The sequence below is a fragment of the Agelaius tricolor genome, unplaced genomic scaffold, assembly GCF_023055355.1.
Source record: "Agelaius tricolor isolate 1412-34295 unplaced genomic scaffold, bAgeTri1.0.p SCAF_3, whole genome shotgun sequence".
Taxonomy (NCBI): domain Eukaryota; kingdom Metazoa; phylum Chordata; class Aves; order Passeriformes; family Icteridae; genus Agelaius; species Agelaius tricolor.
The window spans coordinates 31,355,204-31,377,935 of record NW_027269263.1 but is presented as its reverse complement, the minus strand read 5'-3'; the positions used below and the strand labels follow the sequence as shown (position 1 = coordinate 31,377,935).

Sequence of the window (22,732 nt, the reverse complement as noted above, 5' to 3'; positions counted from 1 at the left end):
AATTGAGATACCAAATGTGTGACAGTAAGACTCAGAGTTTATCTTCTATCTGGTTTGAGGAAAAGCTGATTGACAGAAATTTTTAGCAGCATGAAAGCTCAATTTTTCACACCTTTTCACTGTTTTTCTGTGCAACCTGCAACTTTTGCTGTAAATGTGTTACTCCTTAGGCGCTCCTTGGTTGAACAATACTTCTCTACAGATGAGCACTATCTATGGCAAAATACATGGTAACTGTCTTGCAAAGGAAAATTTTGTGAACTTCATTCAAAGTGTGGTCTCAGTTAAATACTCCACCCTGCTTGTCTCCTTTCAATCGGTAGCACAGATGCCAATTTTAAACCATAACTTGAAATGGAAGCAAACAGGGCTTTAAACCTCAGCATTCCCTATTCCCCTTAAAATCCCGTCCAGCAGACTAGCATTTCTTATCAGACACAAACATAACTGAGAAAATGTGGTGTAACCTCTTTGTTGACTCCTTGACTAAATTAAAAAAAAAAAAAAAGAAAAAAAAAAAAAAGGGAGCTCAAATTAGCAGCAAGGTGATTGTAGGCTGAATTATCCAATTCCATCCTCTGGGTGCCACCACATTGCCTTTTAGTGAATCAGTCTGAATTTAGCTTCAGCCAGAGGGCTCTCCCAGGCCCCAGAGTCCAGGTTCCAGGCTCCCACTGGTGATAAAGGCTTACTGGTGTGACGTCTTATGAATATTTATGGTCTTATACCACTGGCTCATGACATGACCTATGAGCTTCAGCTTTACCTTCTTTGATTTTGAGGGTGAATAGAAGTATCTTGGTGCATCTTCAGCTGTGTTATATGCAGTTTTTATTTGCTAATTTATTTGTTGATATAGTTAGTGGATATTTGAACAGTTAAGACAGGCTTTTAGAGAAACAACACACTAGGAGCTGACAACAGCATTCAACCACAGTGTCTTATCAAGAAAGGAGAAAATATAACAATGAAATCAATATGCTAGAGGGTGAGCACTATATAATGAGGAAGCTGCAGCTTTATTCTTGTCTCAAAAGCTGTAGAAAGCCATGGGTACCATTTTATTTCTGCATTCCCTCAGCCACTGCTTATTTTTATTTTTACAGAGACAACCTGCTGGTTGACAGAATCCTACCAATTTTCTTCCCCTAAACAAATGCAAGACAATACATGCAATCTTCTTTTTTTATTGTTAGCCTACCACCTTTCAGAAACCAACTTTTCCTCTCAAAAGAGGTGGTAATATTTCCATGGGCAAAATATTATTTCTGCCACTATTTGTACAGCGCTTTGCATTAGGATCTGTGGGGAGACCACCCCATTTATTTTGGTTGGGTGAGAGAAGGGTTGCCATGGGAGCCTAGTGGCTGATGATTAGAAAAATGTGTGTATGTCACAGTTTCCTGCCCATTGCAACCAAGGACAACAATCACAAGTGACGTGCAAGGTTACCAAGGCTGAAATGTATGGTGTTGCTTAACACCAGTTAACAATGGCTTGACAATGTATCCATCTTGTTACATTTTCTTGCTCTTCAGACTGTTTTCTTTCTGTGAAATAATGCACTAAGAACAAATCTTCCCTGGATTTCAAAATAGAAACCCAAACTTACCCATACCATGATTTCGTTAAGCCTCCTCACCTGCAGTGGGGTGTGTACTTGTGCAGTGTGAGAGGAAGTGGGATGGGTGTGCTTTGGGCTGCTGGGGAGCAGGAGGGGATATGGCACATCAGCGTTTATGTGGGGCTGGCACGTGGGTACTGGCACAGCAGTCCTTCCTCTTTTTTGGGATGGCATCTGCTGTGCCTGCATCTCGTGAGCATCCACCATCTCACAGCATCTGCAATGCAGACAGTAGAGACAGAGATCTTTTCATAAGACAGTTTTTCATAGGACAGAGTTTGGACTCCATGCCATGCAAAGTAAGACTTTCCCACCTTTTACAGGCTATGAACTGGCATGCATTGCAGATCTGGCCCTCATTCACACACGGCAGGTACAAAATCTGTAGATTTCAATCACACCTGTATGGAGTTGCATCCCTTTTCCAATGCCATAATAGATTAGTTACCTTATAGACTCTCTCTAATAAGGAATGCTCAGAATAGATCCATGCACATATACAAAGTGTGATAGCAAGTCCTCTGTTCTGCCTCTAGAAAGAGCTGAATCATTAGCAAACATTGTATTTCAGGTGAGATTTTCTATGGACTACAACAAGGCTGATCACAAGTGGAAGAGTGACTGTGTCTGTGATTAGGGGAAATCTTGGTGGAAGGATCAGATTGGCTGTAAACCAAAATCTATGTCAAGAGCAATTTAAACTCCACTGCGGTCTAATGCTGTTCTTTCCAGCCAAAAAGAATGAGTTAAAAACATTTGAAGCTGATCACTGATATGTGTCTTGGGATTATTTCACTCTGCAGCAATAAAGAAATGTAGGGAACAGGGTGTCCTCATATCTGCAAATCTGGTTTGGACCTATACTGCAGTAAGAAGCATGATAAAAGTAAAAAGGAATCAGTCACTCCTACTGCTAAGGATTTGTTTTTTAATTATTATTTACTTTGTTTCCTCAATCACTTGGCTTTCCTCATTTGGCTGGGAGGCAAACGCGTTCCCTGCTGATTTATCTCCGCTCAGCCGGAGGCTTTTGCTGCTCGGTTTGATTCCTAATATGGTAGCGACAGCAGATTTTGTCTGACTTCCAGAGGGCTCCTCTCAGCTCCTGGAATGCAGCAGGGAGAGAGTCCTGCAGAGCCCAACAAAGACAGTTGTTGCATTAATACTAATAAGGACCAGAAAATAGGCTCCCCTACATGTGCTGAAATTCCTGCTTTTACTACTGTCTAAATCACCGTTTTTCCCTTACTTCATGGTAAGGCTACAGATTGTTTCCCATTAGCCAGCTGAATGCTTGTTTTTCACAAAGTTTAGAAAAGATCTACTTCATCACAATAAAGTTTTTTATGTTAGTGTATGGCTTGAGAGCATACAGTCACAGGATCAGTGGATTAATTATAGGACAAAAGAATAATATCTTATGAGAATCGAAAAAAACTTAGGATTTCCTGTATTTTATTTCATTTTTCTTGCCTATTTAATTCAACACTCAACTTTTCAGTGGTTGAAATACCCACTGTTAATAAACTGGTTTTTTTCCCCCCTTTAATAAAAGTTCTTCAGGTAATAGTCTTATCAAACACACCAAATTTAGAAATGGCCTTTGTTGGTGACATACCAAAATCCAAAGGATTAAATTCCTCTACCAAGAAGGGTCTCTAAAAGGTTAATGTGGAGTTGGAAATTAATTTCATTCCAAATACAGAACAATAGTGTGCAGTGACATGACTTTGTGATAACTATTTGTTAAAGCTAAATCCTCACTAAGCCCTGCAATTGTTTTCCTTTGTGCTAATGGCAAGCTAACCGGAGGCACTCCCTCTCTCTCCCCCTTTCTCTCCTAAAAGTATCAGAAAAGCAGGTTTCTTGTTCACTAAATGGGGCTTTTTTTAACTTAAAATCTCAGTTCTCCTAAATACATTCTTTTCAGTGTTTGTGATCTTCATTTTTAAAGGAGAATGTTTTGTCTATCTGAAACCCACAATTTTAATATCACTGCTTGCTGACTGCCATTTGTGGCATGTACAGTAAACAGAAAGAATTTAAATTATTTCTTACTGCTGCTGAGTGAATGTCTTGACTGTCTTTGTTCAGAAGCAAAAAAAAAACAAAAAACCAACCTATTGTCACCTAGATACTGACTAATGCAGAGAAGTGTTCAATAGGAGTTTCCAGAGGAAAGCTGAAGCCTGGGATTCCAGGGGAATTGATTGCTTCATCTTCATACCAGTGATTTTTAACAGGAGCTAGGTGCCTTTGAAAACAGACCTGTCTACAAATGCTTGATACTTCTAAAAATCTTTTCTAACTTTGGTGAGTGCAGCTTGAAAAGAGTACTGTTTTGTGAGCTTGGTTTTACTGAACTAATTTCTATTCTCTGTTTTACATGATGAGTACTACCTTGGCTTGGAAGCAGTGCCATCCCCTTTTCCTTTACTATGATTTCTATTTATTGATTACAAATAAAAACAGTAGTTGCCCTCCTCTAGCATCCTCCTCCTCATGTGGTAACCACAAAGACTCAGGCTTGTCTTTTCAAATACTCCTCTTTTCAATTCTGAAGATCCAAAGGGTTTCAGAAATTCATATATGCTTTTTGGATTCCTGGGTTATTTGATTTTGTTACAGATCATGATCCACTGACTAGGCTGCATCAAGATCTTGTTCAATGGAGTAGCAGGCAGAAATGTGCTGAGCTGCCCAGATTCAGTCTGGTTTGTCAGCCAAGCACACTCCATCACTTCTGTACCAAATTGGCTATCTGCTGTAGAAATTTGTAGCAGGTATCTGAGCTGGAAACTATCATGTACCCTTGGATTTCTGAAGGGTTGTGTCACATTTGACTGACTTGTAAACTGGAGTGGTGTAGAGTCAGTGGTGAACATGTTAGTCCAATATTCATTTGTGCCATTAACTGACAGGGCCAATTTGAAGAAGAATTTGGGACACGAGCTTTTGGGTCGTATTATAAATGCTTCCACCTTTCACCTAATGGCACCATTTTTCAAGTTTTCCATCCTCTTGTCTTACAGCAGTTCTAATGTTCTCATCAGCAGAGTGTTCCTAATGCAGATGGTGCTGGCCTTGAATGCTTGTCCTTTTCCTTGTATCTTAGCTCTTAAATAACTCCTCATTTTGTTCTTTCTTGTAACTTGTCAGGAGTTAAAAAACAAAGTAAACAAAAGTAAACAAAGTCCTTTGTTCTCCCAAGGACTTCAGCACTTCCATGACTCTTCAGTAAACATAATCTCAATGTTACTCTTGTCTAAGTAAAAATTTGCCTTAAGTTTCAGGTCACTGCTTCTCATTATGTGTAATCGACGGGAATGTGAGCAGGCGTGCAACCTCCCAGGCTTTCCTCTGCAAGTACTCAAGTTAAAAATCTTACCTTCAGGCTTCTAAAACCTGGGGGGTTTGGGGATTCTAAAAAATAGGTTTTCACTGAGCTGTCAAGTTTGAAAAACAGATGTAATTTAGCTGAACTCAGTAGAAATTGCTGATAAATTTAGCTTATCTTGTAACTTCTCATGATGGGATTAAGACGAACATAATGCCCATCCCAATAAAATCTGCTTTTGATCTCTTTTATCTTACTCTGGTTAAGTTTAATCCAAAACAAAACAGGTTTTCCCAACAATATTGGGAAACATAATCCAGAACTCCCTGAGCAGATGCATTTCTTGCCTTGCAGTGTTCTAGGAGTCTTCTCACTGCCAGGAAGCCCATCAGCTAAGCTTGTCCTTAGCCATGGCTCTGAGCAGGGAATAGGGAAAGGTTTCTTGTGGCCTCTGTATTAAAAGAGGTTCAAAAAACTAGCTGTATTGTGTGTTCCCTTAGGTCTCATATATGGGATGGGTGGTCTGTGTGTTGAGGCAGTAAAGAGTTCGATCCCTTTCAAGTCACGCTAAAATTAGGTGGCACAAATAGCCTGTATGAATTCCCAAAATCCCACTTAACAGACACTGGATGTGTTGGGAGGCAGGAATAGGAGGGGAAAGAGAGCTGTTGACTGTTTTCTCCAAATAATTCTGAATGGACATTTTGTAGTTTGTAGGCTAAAAGCAAGACTGCCTTCATGTACCTTCTTCCTTCCATTTATGGTTTTTTCCTTGAAGCTCAAATCCAACAGCAAAATAATGAAAACAAAATCAGAACTAGGATTTATATAAACTTTGCAGGTAGAAAAAGTGCTGAGTATTATTTCAAGTTGAGACTCAGGACTGGGATGCTGATGAAATCCTTTTATGCATATAGCCACTGATAAATGAAATGTAGTTTGAAAGTCTTTATATGCTCTTAAAATAAATATCAATCTTGATAAAGCATAACTAGGGTTGGTTTCTCAGCTGTGAAGAGTTCAGATCAGGCTGCTTTACCAGTAGACACTGATGCTGTAACACTATTTTTTCTATGCCTTCTTTACTGCAGCATTCCTGCAGTATTAGTTCTGTGCTATTTCTAGTTTAATCATCAGAATGAAAAAAAAGACGTCTCCTTCACATTGTCTGTGACTGAAAGCTTACCCGGATGAGAGAAGCTGTTTACAAAGTGGCAGGGCTAGATTTTTATTAAAAGCATCAGAATTATTTTGTGGTATAATGGCTTGCATTTTTCTGGTGACTCATTTGTATGAGCTAAGGTAATTGGGTGTTTCCTACCCTTTCAATCATAGGTAGATAAAACTCCCTGCTGCTTTTCTTTTCTATTTTTTCTATCCTCTCCTTCTCCTCCCAGCTCACCTAAAGTCATTTTGGCCTGTGAGGGTATGGATGGAATACAGGGACATAACTGGATTTGCTGCATTTGAAGAAAATGTTCATGGTTAAGCAATGTGATAGTTAGTGGTTTTGACCTGAGATAGCTTTTATAACTGACTTTGCCTGGTTTTGAGTGCCTTGCTTCTAACCCTCTGTGGAAGAGTACAGATTACCCCTTAGCAGGGTGTATTCACTTTTTTCCATGTAAAGACAATCACAACACAGTAGTGCCATGCTGACATTCAGTCAAGCTATAAAACCTTTCTGTGGCAATGTTAACATGGAGAGTTTGGACTACAAATGTATATTCTTGCTACAGTAAATTGCTAATGTGCTATGTAGACCAACTTTTGCTTTTAACAGACTTTCTCTGTGTTTCAGGGTTGAGGAATTCCTTGGAGTGAATACTGACACTCACTCAGATGTGGTTTTCTTTATTACCCAGTAATACTGGAATGCCTATCTGTTCTCAGTGAAGTCTGAGGTTATTTTGCCTCACAGCTGTAGGATTTGGGGCTTGGGGTCTTTGTGATGGGTGGGGTTCTGGGAGCAGGGAAATAATGAAAACAGGCCTCCACTCAGCAGTGTGTGCCTCAGTGAGCCAGGGCAGCTCTGCCCCCAAAGCAGCCCAGCTCTCAAGGGCTTCAAGGCACTCACTGACAGTCCTGTGCAGAACATCATTTTGTACCCAAGCTCCTGCTGTTTTCAGCTAAGACATCCCACCAGAACTGCTTCTTAACTTGGGTTGTTTGGGGTGTTCTGTAATCTGTGCTGACTCTCTCTTCACTCTTCTGCCTGTCCATGTGTATTCCCCCTTCCCTCCTCCCCAGTTCACTTGAGGACAGTCTTTCCAATCTCTCTAAGCCTCTATGTATTATCATCTGGTATTTTCACTGCCATCAATTTAATTTATTTTTTTTCTCTACATCATCAAAAGGCATTACCTAAATTCTAACTCAGCAGTCTGCTGGAATTTGCTGCCTGAGGTATTGGTTCCAGTCTGGATTCCTGTCCTGGAGAGTCTGCCTGTATCAGCAGCTCAAATTAATACATTCCCACTATTTGATATAAATACCTACTTCATCTTAGCTGCTGTTGTATTCTTCCTACTTGTATACAAGCATGGTATTGCAATATGCATATTTATTTCTTTATTTGTTATCTAGCATTGCAGGTGCCCTTCTCCACTATGTTAAAATTCTACAATGCCATGCTGTCTCTCCCCCTCCTTGCTACATTCGAGCTTCATGAGCAGTCAGTTCCTCCCCTTTTGGTGCAAGAACAAGGGAACAAGGTTTACTGCTTTGATGCATGTAGTTTCCATGTAATCACATTTACAAGGTGCTTGGTTGAGTAGCGTTGCTTTTCCACAAGAGTATTCTGTGTTTACCCACAGCCAAAACTCAAGGTGCATTTTCCTGTTGGTTCAACCCACATTTGTTGTGCTTTGTGAAACTGTTTGTTTTGCCTGTGTGTAACTGTGCTGAAATGAACCCCTTGGATACAACAGACAGATCAGCTGTCCTTGCTCTGGCAGTAAACTTAATCATAAACTCATAAGCACTAATTTGTGCTGATTTTAAATAAGACTTTTGGCTTTTCTTTTTTTTCTTCTTCTTTTTTTTTTTTCCCTCCCATTTTCAGCTACTTTCCCCATCTGGCACTGTAACATTTGTTGTTATGTTCCAGTTGGAAGCACTGGGGGTGGAATTGCACACTCAAGGGCTGGCTGAATAGCCCTTAGGCCACTGTGAACGTTTCTCATTCCGCTGTCAGCTCTACATGTTCAGCAACCTCAGTTTGGGATTCTTGGGTGAGGGAATCATTGGCTGGCTAACAGTTTTACAGCACCTCCTTCTTCCCAAAGCTCCCTGGTTCTCTGAACTCAGCATTTCAGTTGCAACTTGATGTTCATGCAACTGCACACCAGTGAAGAGTTGTTATTTTGAGACTGCTTTGCTACACTATTTAATTCTCTTCATTCTAGGCAGCTATTGTTACTTTTATAAATATCAACCTCTTCTTCCCCACTATAAATGGATTGCTGGACTCCATTATTCCTATGAGAATCTATCTAATATTGTTGAATATGAACTTTTAAAATGTTTTCATTTACAAATTACCCAGTCTTACAGCATCTTTTTTTAAAGATGCTGGTGGAAATACATAACTCAAAGTCATATAAGCTGTTCCACTGGAACATATGAGCCCAAAGGAGCCTGATGGGCATGTGCTTTGTGTGTGTGCCCTGGGTCTGGAGCACCTCTCCATGGCACAGACAGACAGTGGCAAGTGTGAGAGGAGCTTTTTAGGGTTAAACTGTGCACAGCTCTCATGGCCATTCTTACAGCCCCTCTGGACTGCAGGCAGCTTCTCAGCCCCATCCATGGCCAGTACCCTACTGGCTGGTGCTGGGACAGTCTCCACCACTCAATCCTCAGCCCCCTTAGGAAAAGGGATTTTAAAATGTGTTTTGCTGGCATCAGGACTGGCATAGACACTGCACAGGAACCACAGCAAATAACCTTTTGCTACTCACCTCTCAAGTCCTGGTTACTGATAAAGACTTGGCCCATAACATGAAGTAATATGCAGCCTGGTAGGCTTATGGAAACTGTGATGAGAGTAACAAAATATCAGCATTAGCTGAAGAGTGGACACTATGTAGCAAATCAACTTTTTTTAAAAGTCCTATTTTTAAGGAAATCTGATTTAAAAAACCTTAGAAACCTTACAAACCATATAGTTTATGCCAAGAGAACTGTTTCCAATGTGAGAGTGTTTTCCAATATTTCTCTTAGGACACCAACTGCTCCTTAAAAATAATGTCCTAACTTTAATTTGTTTGTTTGTGGAGGAAAGTAGAAGGCCCAACAGCTTGTGTCAGTGAATAGAAACTATAATTTTCATGCAGTCTAGAAGGTATTTGGGCTTCTTCATAGTCATTGTACCATTTATTGTTTTTTCCCCTCTGGCTTTCCTTCCCATTCAAAGCTTTCCATTAATATGAAAAAATACTAGCTGAGAAAATCCAGTATCACTCTAAACTCATTATTTCAGAGATTTTTTTTTATCCACTCTCATCCAAACAAGAATGAACAGAAGAGGAGAAGTCAGGGGAAATTATGCATGGCCTGGATGCCACGGGCATTGTGTGAATTGTTCCTGTCCCTTGGGAGGAAGGGTTTATATGCCCACATGCTCCAGAGGGAGCATGTCCCATGGTTCTTGGGAAAAATCAGCAAATCTGTGGGAACTGCCAGCAAAGTTCTTCCTGTTTTGCTTTGCTCTTAGAGCCCTGCTGCTTTCCATAGCCCAGCTCTGGCCCGTGCTGCTGTTTCTCTCCAGAGGCACACAGGTGCTGCAGGTGCTGCCAGCCTCCATCCCAGACACAGTCTCTAGAGAAAATAAGGTTGTTTGCTGTATTAAATGGCTGTTCTCCCCACTGCCTGCCCAGAGAACTTCACCTGAAGCTTGTCTGCACAGAAGGGGAACAGGATAAGGGTGCACTATTGACCCTGCTCCAGCTCTGGTCCAAGCCCCTGGCTTGGTCTTCCCTTGCTTTCCACCGAGCTGCTGTGTTGCAGGATGAGAGTGGCTCTTTAGCTTGGCACTAACAATGCACCCTGCATGTCACCTCTGTCCTAACTGCATTTGCACAGCTATTTGCAAAGCTGCATTTCCAAACCTCATTTTCTTTACTTCTTGAATCAATTTCCAAGCTCTTCATTAATTCATTCTGCTTCCTGGAATGGAAACTCCACTCTCTGCTGACACTTTTGCTCTAAATGTCAGTGATGTTGAGCTTTGGCATGGATTGTGCATAAATTTTCTTCTGATGGGAAAAAACACGTGCTAATGAGCACCCAGTTATCCTGAACATTTTGAAGACAAAAATACAGCTGGAGGCAGTTCTGGCACCGTAGTTCTTCACCATTTCTACATTTTAGTTGAGAACATTTTATTACAGTGTTTTGTCATATGAAAGTATTCAGGTGTATCTATGACTAGTTTGTTCTGGCTCATGTTTTTTCCTGTTAATCATGTTAGGCTTTCTCAAAGCTTGTATAGGGTTTTCTCTGGTCTCTCTGCACAGACCTGGATGGGATTTTTTTTCTTTAAACCATTAAGCTCCCCCTGCCCACAGCCTTGGGACTGTAACTGCACACACAATCAATTTCAGTGTTATCTCTGTGGCATTTTTCAAATTTATCAATTTCTAGATGCTTTACTTTTCATATTATGATTAGATTGCAGAAGCCTCCATGTTATTAAAAAAAAAAAAAGATGGGCACTGTCCTTCTGTTTGCATTCAGAATAAGCCACTGTAGTAAAACCATTCCAAGCTATGTTATTGATGCTTTTTTCTGAAGATCCAAAGAAATGGAAATTTGCATGCTAATTCTCTCCTACCTATATGGAAAATGATTTTTCATTAGCTACTTACCTCTCTAACATTTTTCATCCTGAAAACACTCGTTCTCAAGTTCTGCCTTTTTCTGACATACTGTCTTCTGCCACAATTCTCTTCTTTTGAGTTGTAGTACTTTTTTCTTTTAAGGTTTTCTTTTGTAAAATCTCTTAACCAACTAAGTGCATCTTGTCTACAACATGTTGTAACTAGTCATTGTTTTAAGAGAGGTCCAGTTGTGTGTGTGTGTGTGTGTGTGTGTGTGTGTGTGTATATATAAATATCTATATATCTATGCCTCGTGGTCGAGATTACTGTAGAAATCTTGGTATGGGACAATCCACATACCATGTTGATTCCTTATTAAATAAGGTATTGGCATCATATTGCAAATTTCAGGAAAACAAAATGTGTCAGCTGGTCCTCTCCATGCTTTAAAAGCAGTTCAACTAGCCTCCATTGAGACATTACTGTGAGATGCACAACACACAATTACTTGTGAACTCTACATCTTTTTAGCATTCTGGGTAGACTGTTAATGAAGGAATAAATAGCACAATTTTAATTAGTTCCATACACTGGTTAAAGTGGATTATTAAGCAAGGTACACAAAGCTATTCTGTCTCCTTCAGCAGAGGGACATCTGGGTGCAACATCTTTTTTTCCAGATAGATGAGTGTGATGCATCCAGAGATACCTGGGTATGTAATGTGATTCTATATCCTTGTTTACTTGAAAGGAATCAAACTGGCTAAAAATACAGTGATGTTTGCCCATGGAGATAAATTAATATTCTGGGGTGCAATCTATTTAACTAAAGATAGATATTTACTCTGGAATGAGATAACTATCAAACAGAACATAAAGAGAAATACTTATTTTCATTGGCATTGCCCTTTATGACCAGGCTAGGCATTTAACAGGCAATTTGTCATTGCAGGGCTGTAATATCAGTTCTGTCATCCTTACTAGTCTCAGCTCTTCAGCGAGACTACTTACATGTTAAAATATTACTCAGAATGACTAATGGGGCCAGCACTGAGGTTATGTTGCAAGTAGAGAGGAAAGACATTTCCATTAGCTCTAAACCTTATCTCACAAAAATCACTGGAGACTGGCACTTCCCAGAGGTTCTGCTTTCTCTTGATTATCATCCCTTCTTCCACTAATTAATTCCAAGCAGTTCAGCTTCTGTTACTTAGTGGAAGAGAATTTGTCTCTTTCAGAGATTTATTCATGAAGTCACAAGAAGTCTGTGCTTAGGTATCAGGATTTTGTGCAGAGTGCAAGCAGATAGATTACTGGGGAATTGAGGGAGTTAATGCTGTGGAACACAGGAGAATGTAACTGAAGATAGGGCAGTGCTGGAGGGGCTCATGTATGGGACACAGAAGGATGAGGAGAGGGGAGAATTAGTTAGGATCAGGATACTTCAAAAACAAGGAAGTGGATATACCATCCAATGAGGATAAACTCAGCCAAAATCTCTAATGGCCCACTTACATGAGCTGGACACCCTGTTCTGATTTTAAATGTTTGTGATGGCTAAACTTATATAATACTTTACTGTGAAACAAGAAAAGAAAGAACATGGTTTCAGTTAAGTTCTGTTTGGATTAGCATGACAATTCTGCCCTCAGATGAAAGAAAATTGGATTATTTTACTGTGTCATGCCCCATTCTGTGCTCCATTTGGTACCTCTGCCACTCAGTTCTGTGCTACAGGGGCACCACTGGGTCTTTCCTCTAAACAACTGGCATTTGAGTCTGACTCAACTCCCCAGACTGACAAACAGAAGAAACTGATCAGGACATGAAAAAGAAACCACAGGAATGTGTCTTGTGGGTCTTGTCCCATGGCTGTGAGTTGTCTAGGGTAGGTTTTGTTCTAATGCAAGCATGAAGATAGAAATTATAGAAAGTCAGTAGAAGCAAAAAATTTAAATTAATGTACTCACAGATGTAGAAGCATTCAGATACATTGATTTCTAGTTTTAAAATATTCTTCTCCAAAACATGGATTTTGTTATCAATATAGGAATATTACTGCATCCCTTTATAAATCTTACTGTACAATTCCTTAAGGACATATGAATAATCATCAAACCTGTGTATATTGTCTGTGCAAAGGCACAGATCAGCAAATAATTGGCTTTTATCACTTGCATTTATTTTAATAAATTATTCCATTCCAATACCCTTAATAATAATATACTACTGTACTGTTTAGCCTTCCAGTCTAGTGACTCAAATTATATTTTTACAGCATCTTACCTCATTCTCATTTCTTAACACTTTACCACTGACTCATTGACTACTAAACTTTCTTAATATGTATTAGGTATACCTAAACCAGCATTTTGAAGTTAGCACAGTTTTGCATTCTGCATGGAGCATCAGGGAAAGTGATGAGTTTTTCTCAAGTACCAGCTAATGCTGAAGAATTCCAGATTCGCCTCCTTTCCATCTTCAAAACCCTGTGTGCAGTGATGTTGAACTCAGTATTAAAAAAGAAATAGACCTCTGTTGGCTTTTTGCTAGCATTTTGCTCTTCACATGATACTCCTTGATTCATGAATTGTGCAGCCACAAGGAACCCTCACAATCCCACCTTGCCTGAAGCATAAACCTACCCCGATTTAATTTCTGTTTGAACTTTGAGTCTTTTGAGGGAGAAGGAGTCTTAACCCTCTGTAACAGAGAGTTCACCACTGAAGAAGCTACTCCAGCTGTTTCCATCTTATTTCTAAAATATGTGCCTATTCCTAAGTTAGAATTTCCCTAATTCCTTCTCACAGCCATTGGATCTTTTTATACCCTTGTCTGCTGTCTTGAAGAATCTACTACCAAAATTAGGTTTCCTTCAGAGGAACTGTAGACTGTGATCAAGTGACTCCAAGTAGCTTAATTGTCCTGAACACCCAGGTCTTCCAGAGAAAGGCATATTTTGACTGTAGAAGAGTGCAATTACTCTTCCAAAAATTAATTTCATTGCAGAATCATAAAGCATGGTCTGCTCATATTAAGCACAGTGTTCATTTATCCTTACTCTGTAGCCCCAGCCTTTTCCCAGGAGGGGAAGGAGAAGCCCTCTCCTTTGATAGTTTGCGTCATTCAGGCTCCCTTATTTATGCTGCAGGTGACTCATGTCTGGCAGGCATTTTAGATACCTCCTACCAGCTCACTCAAGGGAAGCTTGCCTTGATCTACATCAAAGTTCAGCTGCCTAAAGCCAGAGAGGTACTTACCCAAATTTTGGTGACGCTACCATACAGGTTGTTGAAACATATGAGCTTGAGATTCTTCAAATGTTGTGTTGTGGTAAGGCTAAACAGAAAAATAGCTGAACTCAGTGAGGGTACTTGTAATTACCAGCTCCAGGGAAGAATGTTAGCTCACTCTCCAGATAGGCACATGGTTCTAGTGATGGATTGAGGACTCACAGTGCTATTCTTTTAAGCAGGCAAAGCTTCCATTGAAATTTCATCACTGAGATACCTCATCAGTGCTGTAATGTGCAGGAAAGGTTTGCTCGCACAAGGAACACCTGATTAGGTACCAAATGAGTTCTGTTCCTTTGCCACCAGAAGCTGTTTGAAATGACAGTGGGAATTCCATAGAGAATGGCAAAGCCAGTCTGTAATTTATCCCAGCCCCGTGGCCCCCATGGACCCTGGCTGTGTGCAGCACTGAGGCAGGGGCTGCATTGAAGGGACAGAGTCCTCTCCTGCCAGGCAGTGCTGGACCCTGTCAGTCACAGCTCAGCAGGGAGGGCAGAGGACAGGAAAACCATGGCATAGCACCTGCCCAAGGAGTGATGGGAGCAGTTGCCAGGTGGCTGTAGAGCATCCAGCCATGCCAGCTCTGTACCTGCTGTGTGCATTTTGCAGCACTCACTGGTCTTGGGAAAGCCACCCCTCAAACCATTGGTGAGAAATGCTTGCAGGATGGTTAATAAGCTGTGGAACAAAGTTAGGTGGAATTTACTCCACCTTCATGATGTTAAGGAGATAAGGCAAGAAGTAGTTTGTACCTTTTCCCATCAGGAGCACTTCACAGTCCTACAGGAGTTTTTCTATAGTAGAAATTAAAAACTTGTTTAAATACGAGCTGTGAATGTTGTCTGTTTGTTTTTGGTTTTATTTTTTTTAATCTACTCCTACATCTATGGGATTAAAATTTGTAGAAAACACACTGAACTCTCCTTCTTAGCTCTACCTCTTCTCTTCAATACTTAGATCCCTATGTGAAGATCCATCTGATGCAGAATGGTAAGAGGCTGAAGAAGAAAAAGACTACAATTAAAAAGAACACTCTGAATCCCTACTACAATGAGTCTTTCAGCTTTGAAGTACCATTCGAGCAAATTCAGGTAATGTCAAACAGTGTTTTGTCTTTCCTCTGCATTCCATTTCTCAGCCCTCATAAATATTTAACAGGAATCTTGTTAATTATCACATGTGCATGCCTTCATTAGCACCTAGGTGCCAGCCCTGTGCTACATTAGATGAGTGTGACTGCTTCAAGAGGGAAATGATAAAATGTGAAGTACTTAGGAAGCTTTGATTCATCTGTGAGAAATGGATAACTGACATTTTCTGTTAACAGAAATGGATTTGGGGGAAAAAAAATCCACAGGGAGATAGTGAAGGAATGTGCCAGCAAAAAGGTGTAGGGATAAAAGAAAAGCCATATATAACATTTTTCCTTAAATTATTTAAAGTAATACATTGGCATTATCAGATAAATTTGTGCTCCTTATGCATTTATTTGCCCTGTTTTTTGAAAGCACTGCAGCAGCCCTTTAAAGTAAAACACCTAATTCATACACAGCTTTTTTCAGGAATTATTCACTACACTTTGAAAACTTTCAGTGATTCCTTGAAAAAAGGCATTTGAGAATCTCAGGGGCCAGCACTGCAGTACCTGTTCTCTTAGTGCCTCAGGAGAGCTCCAGCAGTTGTCCAGATGCTACTCCCAGAGCTCAGTACCTAAAATTAAGGGTCTCAGAAGTCAGCACAGTGAGATTGGGAGTCACCTACAGTAGTAATGGGAAATACCAGGACAAAGCATTGTGTAATTTTTTTCAGGGACTCAGTTGCCTATCTTTGAGCTGCTGGGAGGCAAACCATCTCTCATGAGAGAGAATTAACTTTTTTTGATGTTAACTGTCTTTTATCTCAAGAGAGAAGGGTTTTTTTACCCATCTCAGGAGGCATGTGGGAAAAGAACTGCATGCTGGCTTCCCACCTTGGCCACAGAGCCCCAGGACTATGGAGATGTTAGGCAATAAAACAGCTTTTCTGGGTGGAGCTGAGTGGGGAAAGGGTCCTGTCAGGGGCCTCCCAGTTTAAATGACTGTAATTTAAAGCATCTGGGAATACAAACTTCTGTTGATTGTAAGAGAGGTTATGGTATAAATTAGGTTCCATGCTTTTAAACTTGTAGTTTAAAAGTTTTAATGTGTTTAAATTGCTTGGACAAAACTTGGAGCCCGCTCTTCATTAGATGAGAGCATGGTTTGGGTTTTCACATTGTGTTTCCTGGATTTTGATAGCAACTGGGCTGGAGAGAAGCCCAGGAGCCAAGGCCTACCTTTCAAGTATCTTGTATTTTATTGACTTGGTATTAACAAAAATAATAAGACTAGACAAAGTGAAGCATGGGCACAGTGACTTAGATGCATGACTAGTCCATTTTGAACTTCTTCATGTACTACTGCATGTACAGGTGTCCATGGATTCTCGGAATCAAAAAGTGGGAAATCCAGTCGGTGCTAATTTCTCTTGATTTTAATGAAAGCTGGTCTGTGTGCTTGTGGAAGATTTCACAACAAGGATCAAAGAGGCAAAAAGAGGTGAATCAAATCAAGTGGCAGTTTAGGCAGTGAGTATCTTGATTTCAAATAGAGATAGGATTGAAGAGCTGGAATGGTTACCTCCAACTTACCCTGTCAAAACTTTGGCATGGTAGGGCACATTTTTTGTACTTGACCATTTTGCCTTCTAATTCAAAGTCATTTTTTGAGGTGCATGTAGTTTATTTTAAAAGTAATGTGGTTTCGAGGCTTGAATTTTTGTCTTCTTTTTTTTTTCTTTTAATAAGTTTATTAGAATTATCTTTTAACTATCTACTTGAATATGTAGCCCCAATTTTAAATCTGCAATTATGGACTTTGGTCATTTGCCAACGTATTTTGAGTTAGTTATAAAAGACTACATTTAGACTACTTCATGATGGATATTGAAGTGATTTCAGCATTAGAAAAACTCATCTAAAATGTTATTTAGACTTACTATGGTAGGATTCACTGTGACCTGTGCTATTCATATAAAAGCCATTAAGCAAACTTTCACTGTTAAAAAATAATATTGTACAAGTTTTTTGATTGTTGGAGAATGAAGAGAGGACATGGAGGGAAAGCAGTTCAATAGCAATACATCTATGTAATTTTAAAGGCGACAAACATTAACATTTCCAACAATTTTACAGTGACTATGGGTTCTGGCTCTTAGGAGAAAGAAAGAGATGTCTCCAAGGGTAATGGGAGAACACCACAGGGAAGTCAAATCCTCCTGCTACTGGCGGGTCAGGCGCGTGTTTCGCCACATGCAGAGCAGACTGCCTCTGCAGGCAGTGGTGTCTCCAGGCCCTCTCAGTCCAAAGGGCTTAATCACACTGTGGAAACTGCTAATCCAAGTGTTTATTAGGAGAGGCAGTTCTTTCTACTAGCACCTCTTGGGTTTTGCCATGCAGCTGCTCCTTTAATATGTGGTACAAAGGCAAAGGGATGCTCACAGTTCTCTGTAGGTTTAGTGCAGAGATCATGAGGGGAGAATCATCTCCAAGTTAATTATCTGAGCTGGCTGTTCTTTACATCTTTGTAGAGCAAGGAAAAGGGTCCTTCATTTGCAGTGCTCATTTTTTTTCTTATGATTAACATTAAAAAAAAAAACCAGTAATAACTAGCCTCAAGCTTCTAGGTAGAGCAGGCAAGCTTTTTTTTGTAGTGCAAAAAAAATAGTCTCATGCTTACTTTTTATATCTGTGAATGTACCATGAATCTAAAACATAAGTGTTCATTTGGGGAGGTACCATTAGAAGTGAGTGAATTGCAAACAGCAACACTGAAATGTAATTCTGGCAGCTAGAAATACTTGCTTCAGAATATTACCTTTTATCAGGAGTGCTCTGGGGAGGGAAAATCTTGAGTTTGATGTATACTTTTGTCATCAGCAACTATATAAATACTTAAGTGCCTGCTGGAATCATCTCTTTCTCTGGCTCAGTGAGCTGTTGCAATCCTGTAAGGAAATGGACTTTATAAAATAAACCTCATGACCCTGGTCTTGCTACTTCTAAAAGATAATCCTATTACAAGCCCTGAAATTAATCATTCTAGTAAAAGATCCAGATTGTAGATATATTTAAAGCTTTAAATTTAAAATCCTAATTCTAGAGAATAGAGGATTTTTCTGGAAATATGTTTCAGGGCACTCTTCCTTCTATTCAGGAAGCTGACACTGTAATCAGGAAAAGAACTGTATGCTCATCATTAAAAATAAACCCCTCTAAGGAGAAGTGTTTACAGTTTTGTAAAATAAGAGTGAAAGTCTCAAGTGCTGTTGCAGGAGAACACCACTCCACTGAAGGAATAGCTGTTTATGCTCTTCTGACAATTATTAAAGACCTGAAAGAAAGGAATTGTGTGCATCTGCACACAACTCCAAACATAAATGCCTTGCTCAAACACCTCTCAGTGTTCCCCAGCCTAAATGGATGGAAAATTGTCTATGAGCTGTGACAGATGGGCTCACACAGAGCATGTGGGACCTGTTTAACCCTGTTTGCCAGAGGTCACCATTCCTACAGAAGTGGCACTCCAGCATCAGCTCGGTCGTAGGCTGTGCCAGTGTCAGAGCCCTGAGACACCAGGGGTTTATACATCCATTCCAGCTCCCTTGAGCAGCCAGCCTGTTTCCTAGATTTCTCTGTAAATACACAGAATATACACAGTGCACACACGTGCTTGTACATGTGCACAAGTGCACACACATATGCAAAGAGTGAACACACGTGTGTGTGTGTGTGTGTGTGTGTGTGTGTATGTGTGTGTATAGTAACCATAAGGACTACCTTCTGAATTTTTCTGGAAATACCTGACTAGCCTACAGGATGGATGGGTAAGAATTGCTAAGAAGTAGAAAAGCAACTAACAGAATGGAGTACAGCATGGCAAATATAGAGCCATTTCTGAACTTCAGTTGTTAACTTATTTACTTAAAAAATAAGGGTGTGTAAAATTGCACAACTTTTGAATTAACTCACCTGTAAGTTGTTAATCTGTTAAAGGAAAAACAATCATCAGCCTCAATTTCCATATTAATCTATTCAATGCAAGGGGGCAAGTTTCAAGCTAACAGGGAGGTGGTAAACCTGATTTTATTTGGAAGGCTCACAACAAGCAAAACCAAAATTTTGAATTTTCCCCTCGTAGGGGAATCTACTGCAGCTGTCACACACTTCCCCCTTCATGACTTCTCCATGGCTGGCTGTCCCCACATTAATCCCTGCCAGCCTTCCCCTTACTGTCATGCTCACTGCTCTTGCTGTGTCTCATTACAGAAAGTGCAAATTGTTGTGACTGTTTTGGACTATGACAAGATTGGCAAGAACGATGCCATCGGGAAGGTCTTTGTGGGCTACAACAGCACCGGCGCGGAGCTGCGGCACTGGTCGGACATGCTGGCCAACCCCCGGCGGCCCATCGCACAGTGGCACACCCTACAGCCCGAGGAGGAGGTAGATGCCATGCTGGCAGTCAAGAAGTAAATTAAATTAAGTTAAATTAAATTAAATTAAATTAAATTATGAAGAAGAAAAAGAAAAAGACGAAGAAGCCTTTCTGCATTTGCCCACATAGTGCTCTTTAGCCAGTATCTGTAAATACCTCAGTAATATGGGTCCTTTCATTTCCAGCCATGTGTTCCCAACACAGATCAGTTGTACTTTAAAATTCCCATTTTAATTTGCACAAATTTAAATGTAGAGAGCCTTTTAAAGGCGCTTCATTTCACCACTGCCCGCCCCAGATCTACTCTTCTTTTAAGCAATATGATGTGTAGATAGAGCATGACAGAAATTATTTATTGTATCACACAGTTGTATATATACATCAGTATGCTGAGAATTTATTTCTAGTTTGTGTATTTGTATGTTGTAAGCGTTTCCTAATCTGTGTATATCTAGATGTTTTTAATAAGATGTTCTATTTTAAATTATGTAAATTGACTGAGATATAGGAGAGCTGATACTATATTATAGGGTAACTATTGTATCGTCTGCATTCCAGAAAAAAAAAAATCCAACTTGTAAGGCACTAGTAGTGTTACACTGACATCTTAAAGGACAACTTAAATCTGAGCTTTCAACTGGACCATCCTAATAGCACACTTCACGTCCACAGTGAATCTTGGAGGGGCAAATCCAATTGGGTAGACTTCTTTCACAGGCAACTTAGCATGATCTGAGCAGTTCCATGGCTGACCTCATGGAGATGTAGCCAGAAGCCAGGATATACTTTTTTTGTATATATTCCAAAGCAAACACATAACAGACTGAAATGGCTTTAGATTCAAAGTTGAGGAAGCCGTTCCACAAGAGGCAACAGTTTCATCTAACATACCAAGACAGACCACTGCAGAAGTGCAGGGAGGGGGAAGAGGGAAATGCAGCAGTAGTAAAATGCTGCCATGAAAACAAGAGTAGCTCTCCATTATCACCTTTATACAAAATTTGCATACTGTGAATTCCATCCACAATTTCACATTATAATGAGTTTGCACATTAGACTTTGTAACAAAATATTTTATGATACTAACTCAGATTAGAAGGAATGCAGAATATTTTTTAGACACAGCCGTGTGAGTTTATTATACAAAATAGTTTCATGGTAAACAGACAGTATTGTAATCCCATCAGAAGATGACAAAATTTAGCCATAGTTCTAAATGCACTTCAAAGTAAGCCAAAAGAGAACAGCTAGTGACCTTTTATATACTATTTATACTTAAGTTTTAATTTGTCCTTTAAAAAAAAAGTGAAAACAAAGAACAAGTTCTAGAAAACTGAAGCAACCTCTTCTGTATACTAGATGCTCGTTTCAGGAGGAGTTTTTAAATGTTTTAAATGTTATTATGTAGTAAATGGCACTATTATGAAGCTATTAGTCATTCCATAAGAGTCTTGAAAGACTGCTCTGTGTATCACTGTGACTGCCGTGTGTGCTTAGAAATGTAGTTTTCTCAGTGGATAGCAACCAATTTATTCCGTAGTGATATTGTAATAATACTGCCATTCCCTTCTACTGCACTGCCGAAGGAACGCATAGCACAAGCAGTTCCAGTTGTTACGGACCAATGTAGAACTGGAGAGCTATGCAGGGGACAAGGATGCTCTAGAGAATGGGTTGACCACGCAGCATTTTGTCGAGCCCTGTGCAATACTCTACGTTTCCAAGCGCCCTCGCCCCTGCTGCTTTCCCCTAGAGTCATCTCACAGCTCCCCAGCATGGCACCTCCGCTGTACCATCTCATCAAGGCATTCAGGGCATCACCTCTAGCTCATGCACCGTCCTGGGAGGCCCCTTGCTTATCTTTCCAAGCTGTGAATATATTTATAATGCTTTTGAAGAGTTCATTATTTTCAGCAATGCAAATTACCCTAGAAATGTGGAAATGCTATTGCTTTTGGAGGGAGGCGTGAGAGTTAACCATTAATGTTCTTATCAGTCTTCTGTGTCTAACAAAAGTGAATGTAATCAGAGAACTGTGCACTGCAAACTGAATTCCACAGCCTCTCTCAAGGCTCTGCTTCTGGGAAAGGTGTGACAGTCTCAGAGGTCAGTGCAGGGATGGCCAAGCATCCCTGTTTCTCAGTACTTTGAGGGTAAAAGTGGCAGCAAAGTACTGGGAGGAGAATAAAAGCCTGCATCTCTCCCCACCTCCAAAAGTGAGAATAGCAAGGTCCATTTTCTTTCTTTTTTACATGAAACATAGAAAAAACACAAGCGAGACATTTTCTGATAGAAACAGGCACATACATGCAAAGCATCAAGCTGGAATATTTAAAAATCTTATCCTTAAGGACCAAACCCCACCAAAGAGAAGAAATAGACAGTTTCCAGCCTAAGAGCTTCATGGTCTCCAGCTTTCAGTTACTCATTCAGGATAGCTGCAGGTTCAAAGTGCCAGGACTGACTTACTGTGTTAAGGTATTCTTAATGCTTTCTCTTCCTACACTGCCAGACTGAACGTCACCGTAGAACTGGTTTGTAAGGTACAATGATTCTCAGAGACTGAACCTGCCATGTGACCAAGATGACATTTTTCATCCTCAAAGAAGCCACATGTACCTTTCTGACAAAGCTGTGTGAAGTATTAGAATCTGATGCTGTAGAAAGATCCTAGTTGCCTTTGTGTATATTTACTGCCTGCTTGAGTGTTTCTCTGTGTGGGTTTTCTCTGTATCTTGTAGAAATGTTTGGGGTGTTTTATCCTGCCATATCGCTCGTGGCCCGCGAGCTGACAACTTTAGCCGTATTTTACCTTCATTTTTGATGAGGTGGTTTATATTTTGTTTCACTTTGTGTAGTGACTCCCCACAGTAGAGTTTTCCAATTGTCGTTAAAATAACATACATATTACACAGATATTCAATAAAAATGTTTTATTTCCTGTTGATGTTCTGGCATTTCTCTTTTGATCTAAAATTTTGAAAAGACAATTCACTCCAGGATTTTCACACAATCACATACTTTGAAGTGTCACAAGTGAAATAGCACAGCACGTTTCGAGGGGCTGTGAAAAGCTGCTTTCATCAGTAAGACAGTCACAGCCAGCAGCGCTACAGTAGATGAATTCTCCACCTCTGTTGCAGATG

The 22,732-nt window shown here is 40.0% G+C and overlaps 1 protein-coding gene across 4 annotated transcripts in view; it reads left to right on the top strand.

The window, feature by feature from the left end:
• SYT1 (synaptotagmin 1) overlaps nucleotides 1–22,531 on the top strand; it is a 335,078-nt gene extending 312,547 nt beyond the window's left edge. For all 4 annotated transcript variants that reach the window (XM_071423367.1, XM_071423366.1, XM_071423364.1 and 1 more), the window contains 2 exons: nucleotides 15,031–15,164; nucleotides 19,418–22,531. In XM_071423367.1, the coding sequence (XP_071279468.1) occupies nucleotides 15,031–15,164; nucleotides 19,418–19,624 (341 nt within the window). In that variant the 3' untranslated portion in view covers nucleotides 19,625–22,531. The remainder of the gene's footprint in view (nucleotides 1–15,030; nucleotides 15,165–19,417) is intronic.
• Nucleotides 22,532–22,732: the final 201 nt, after the last annotated feature.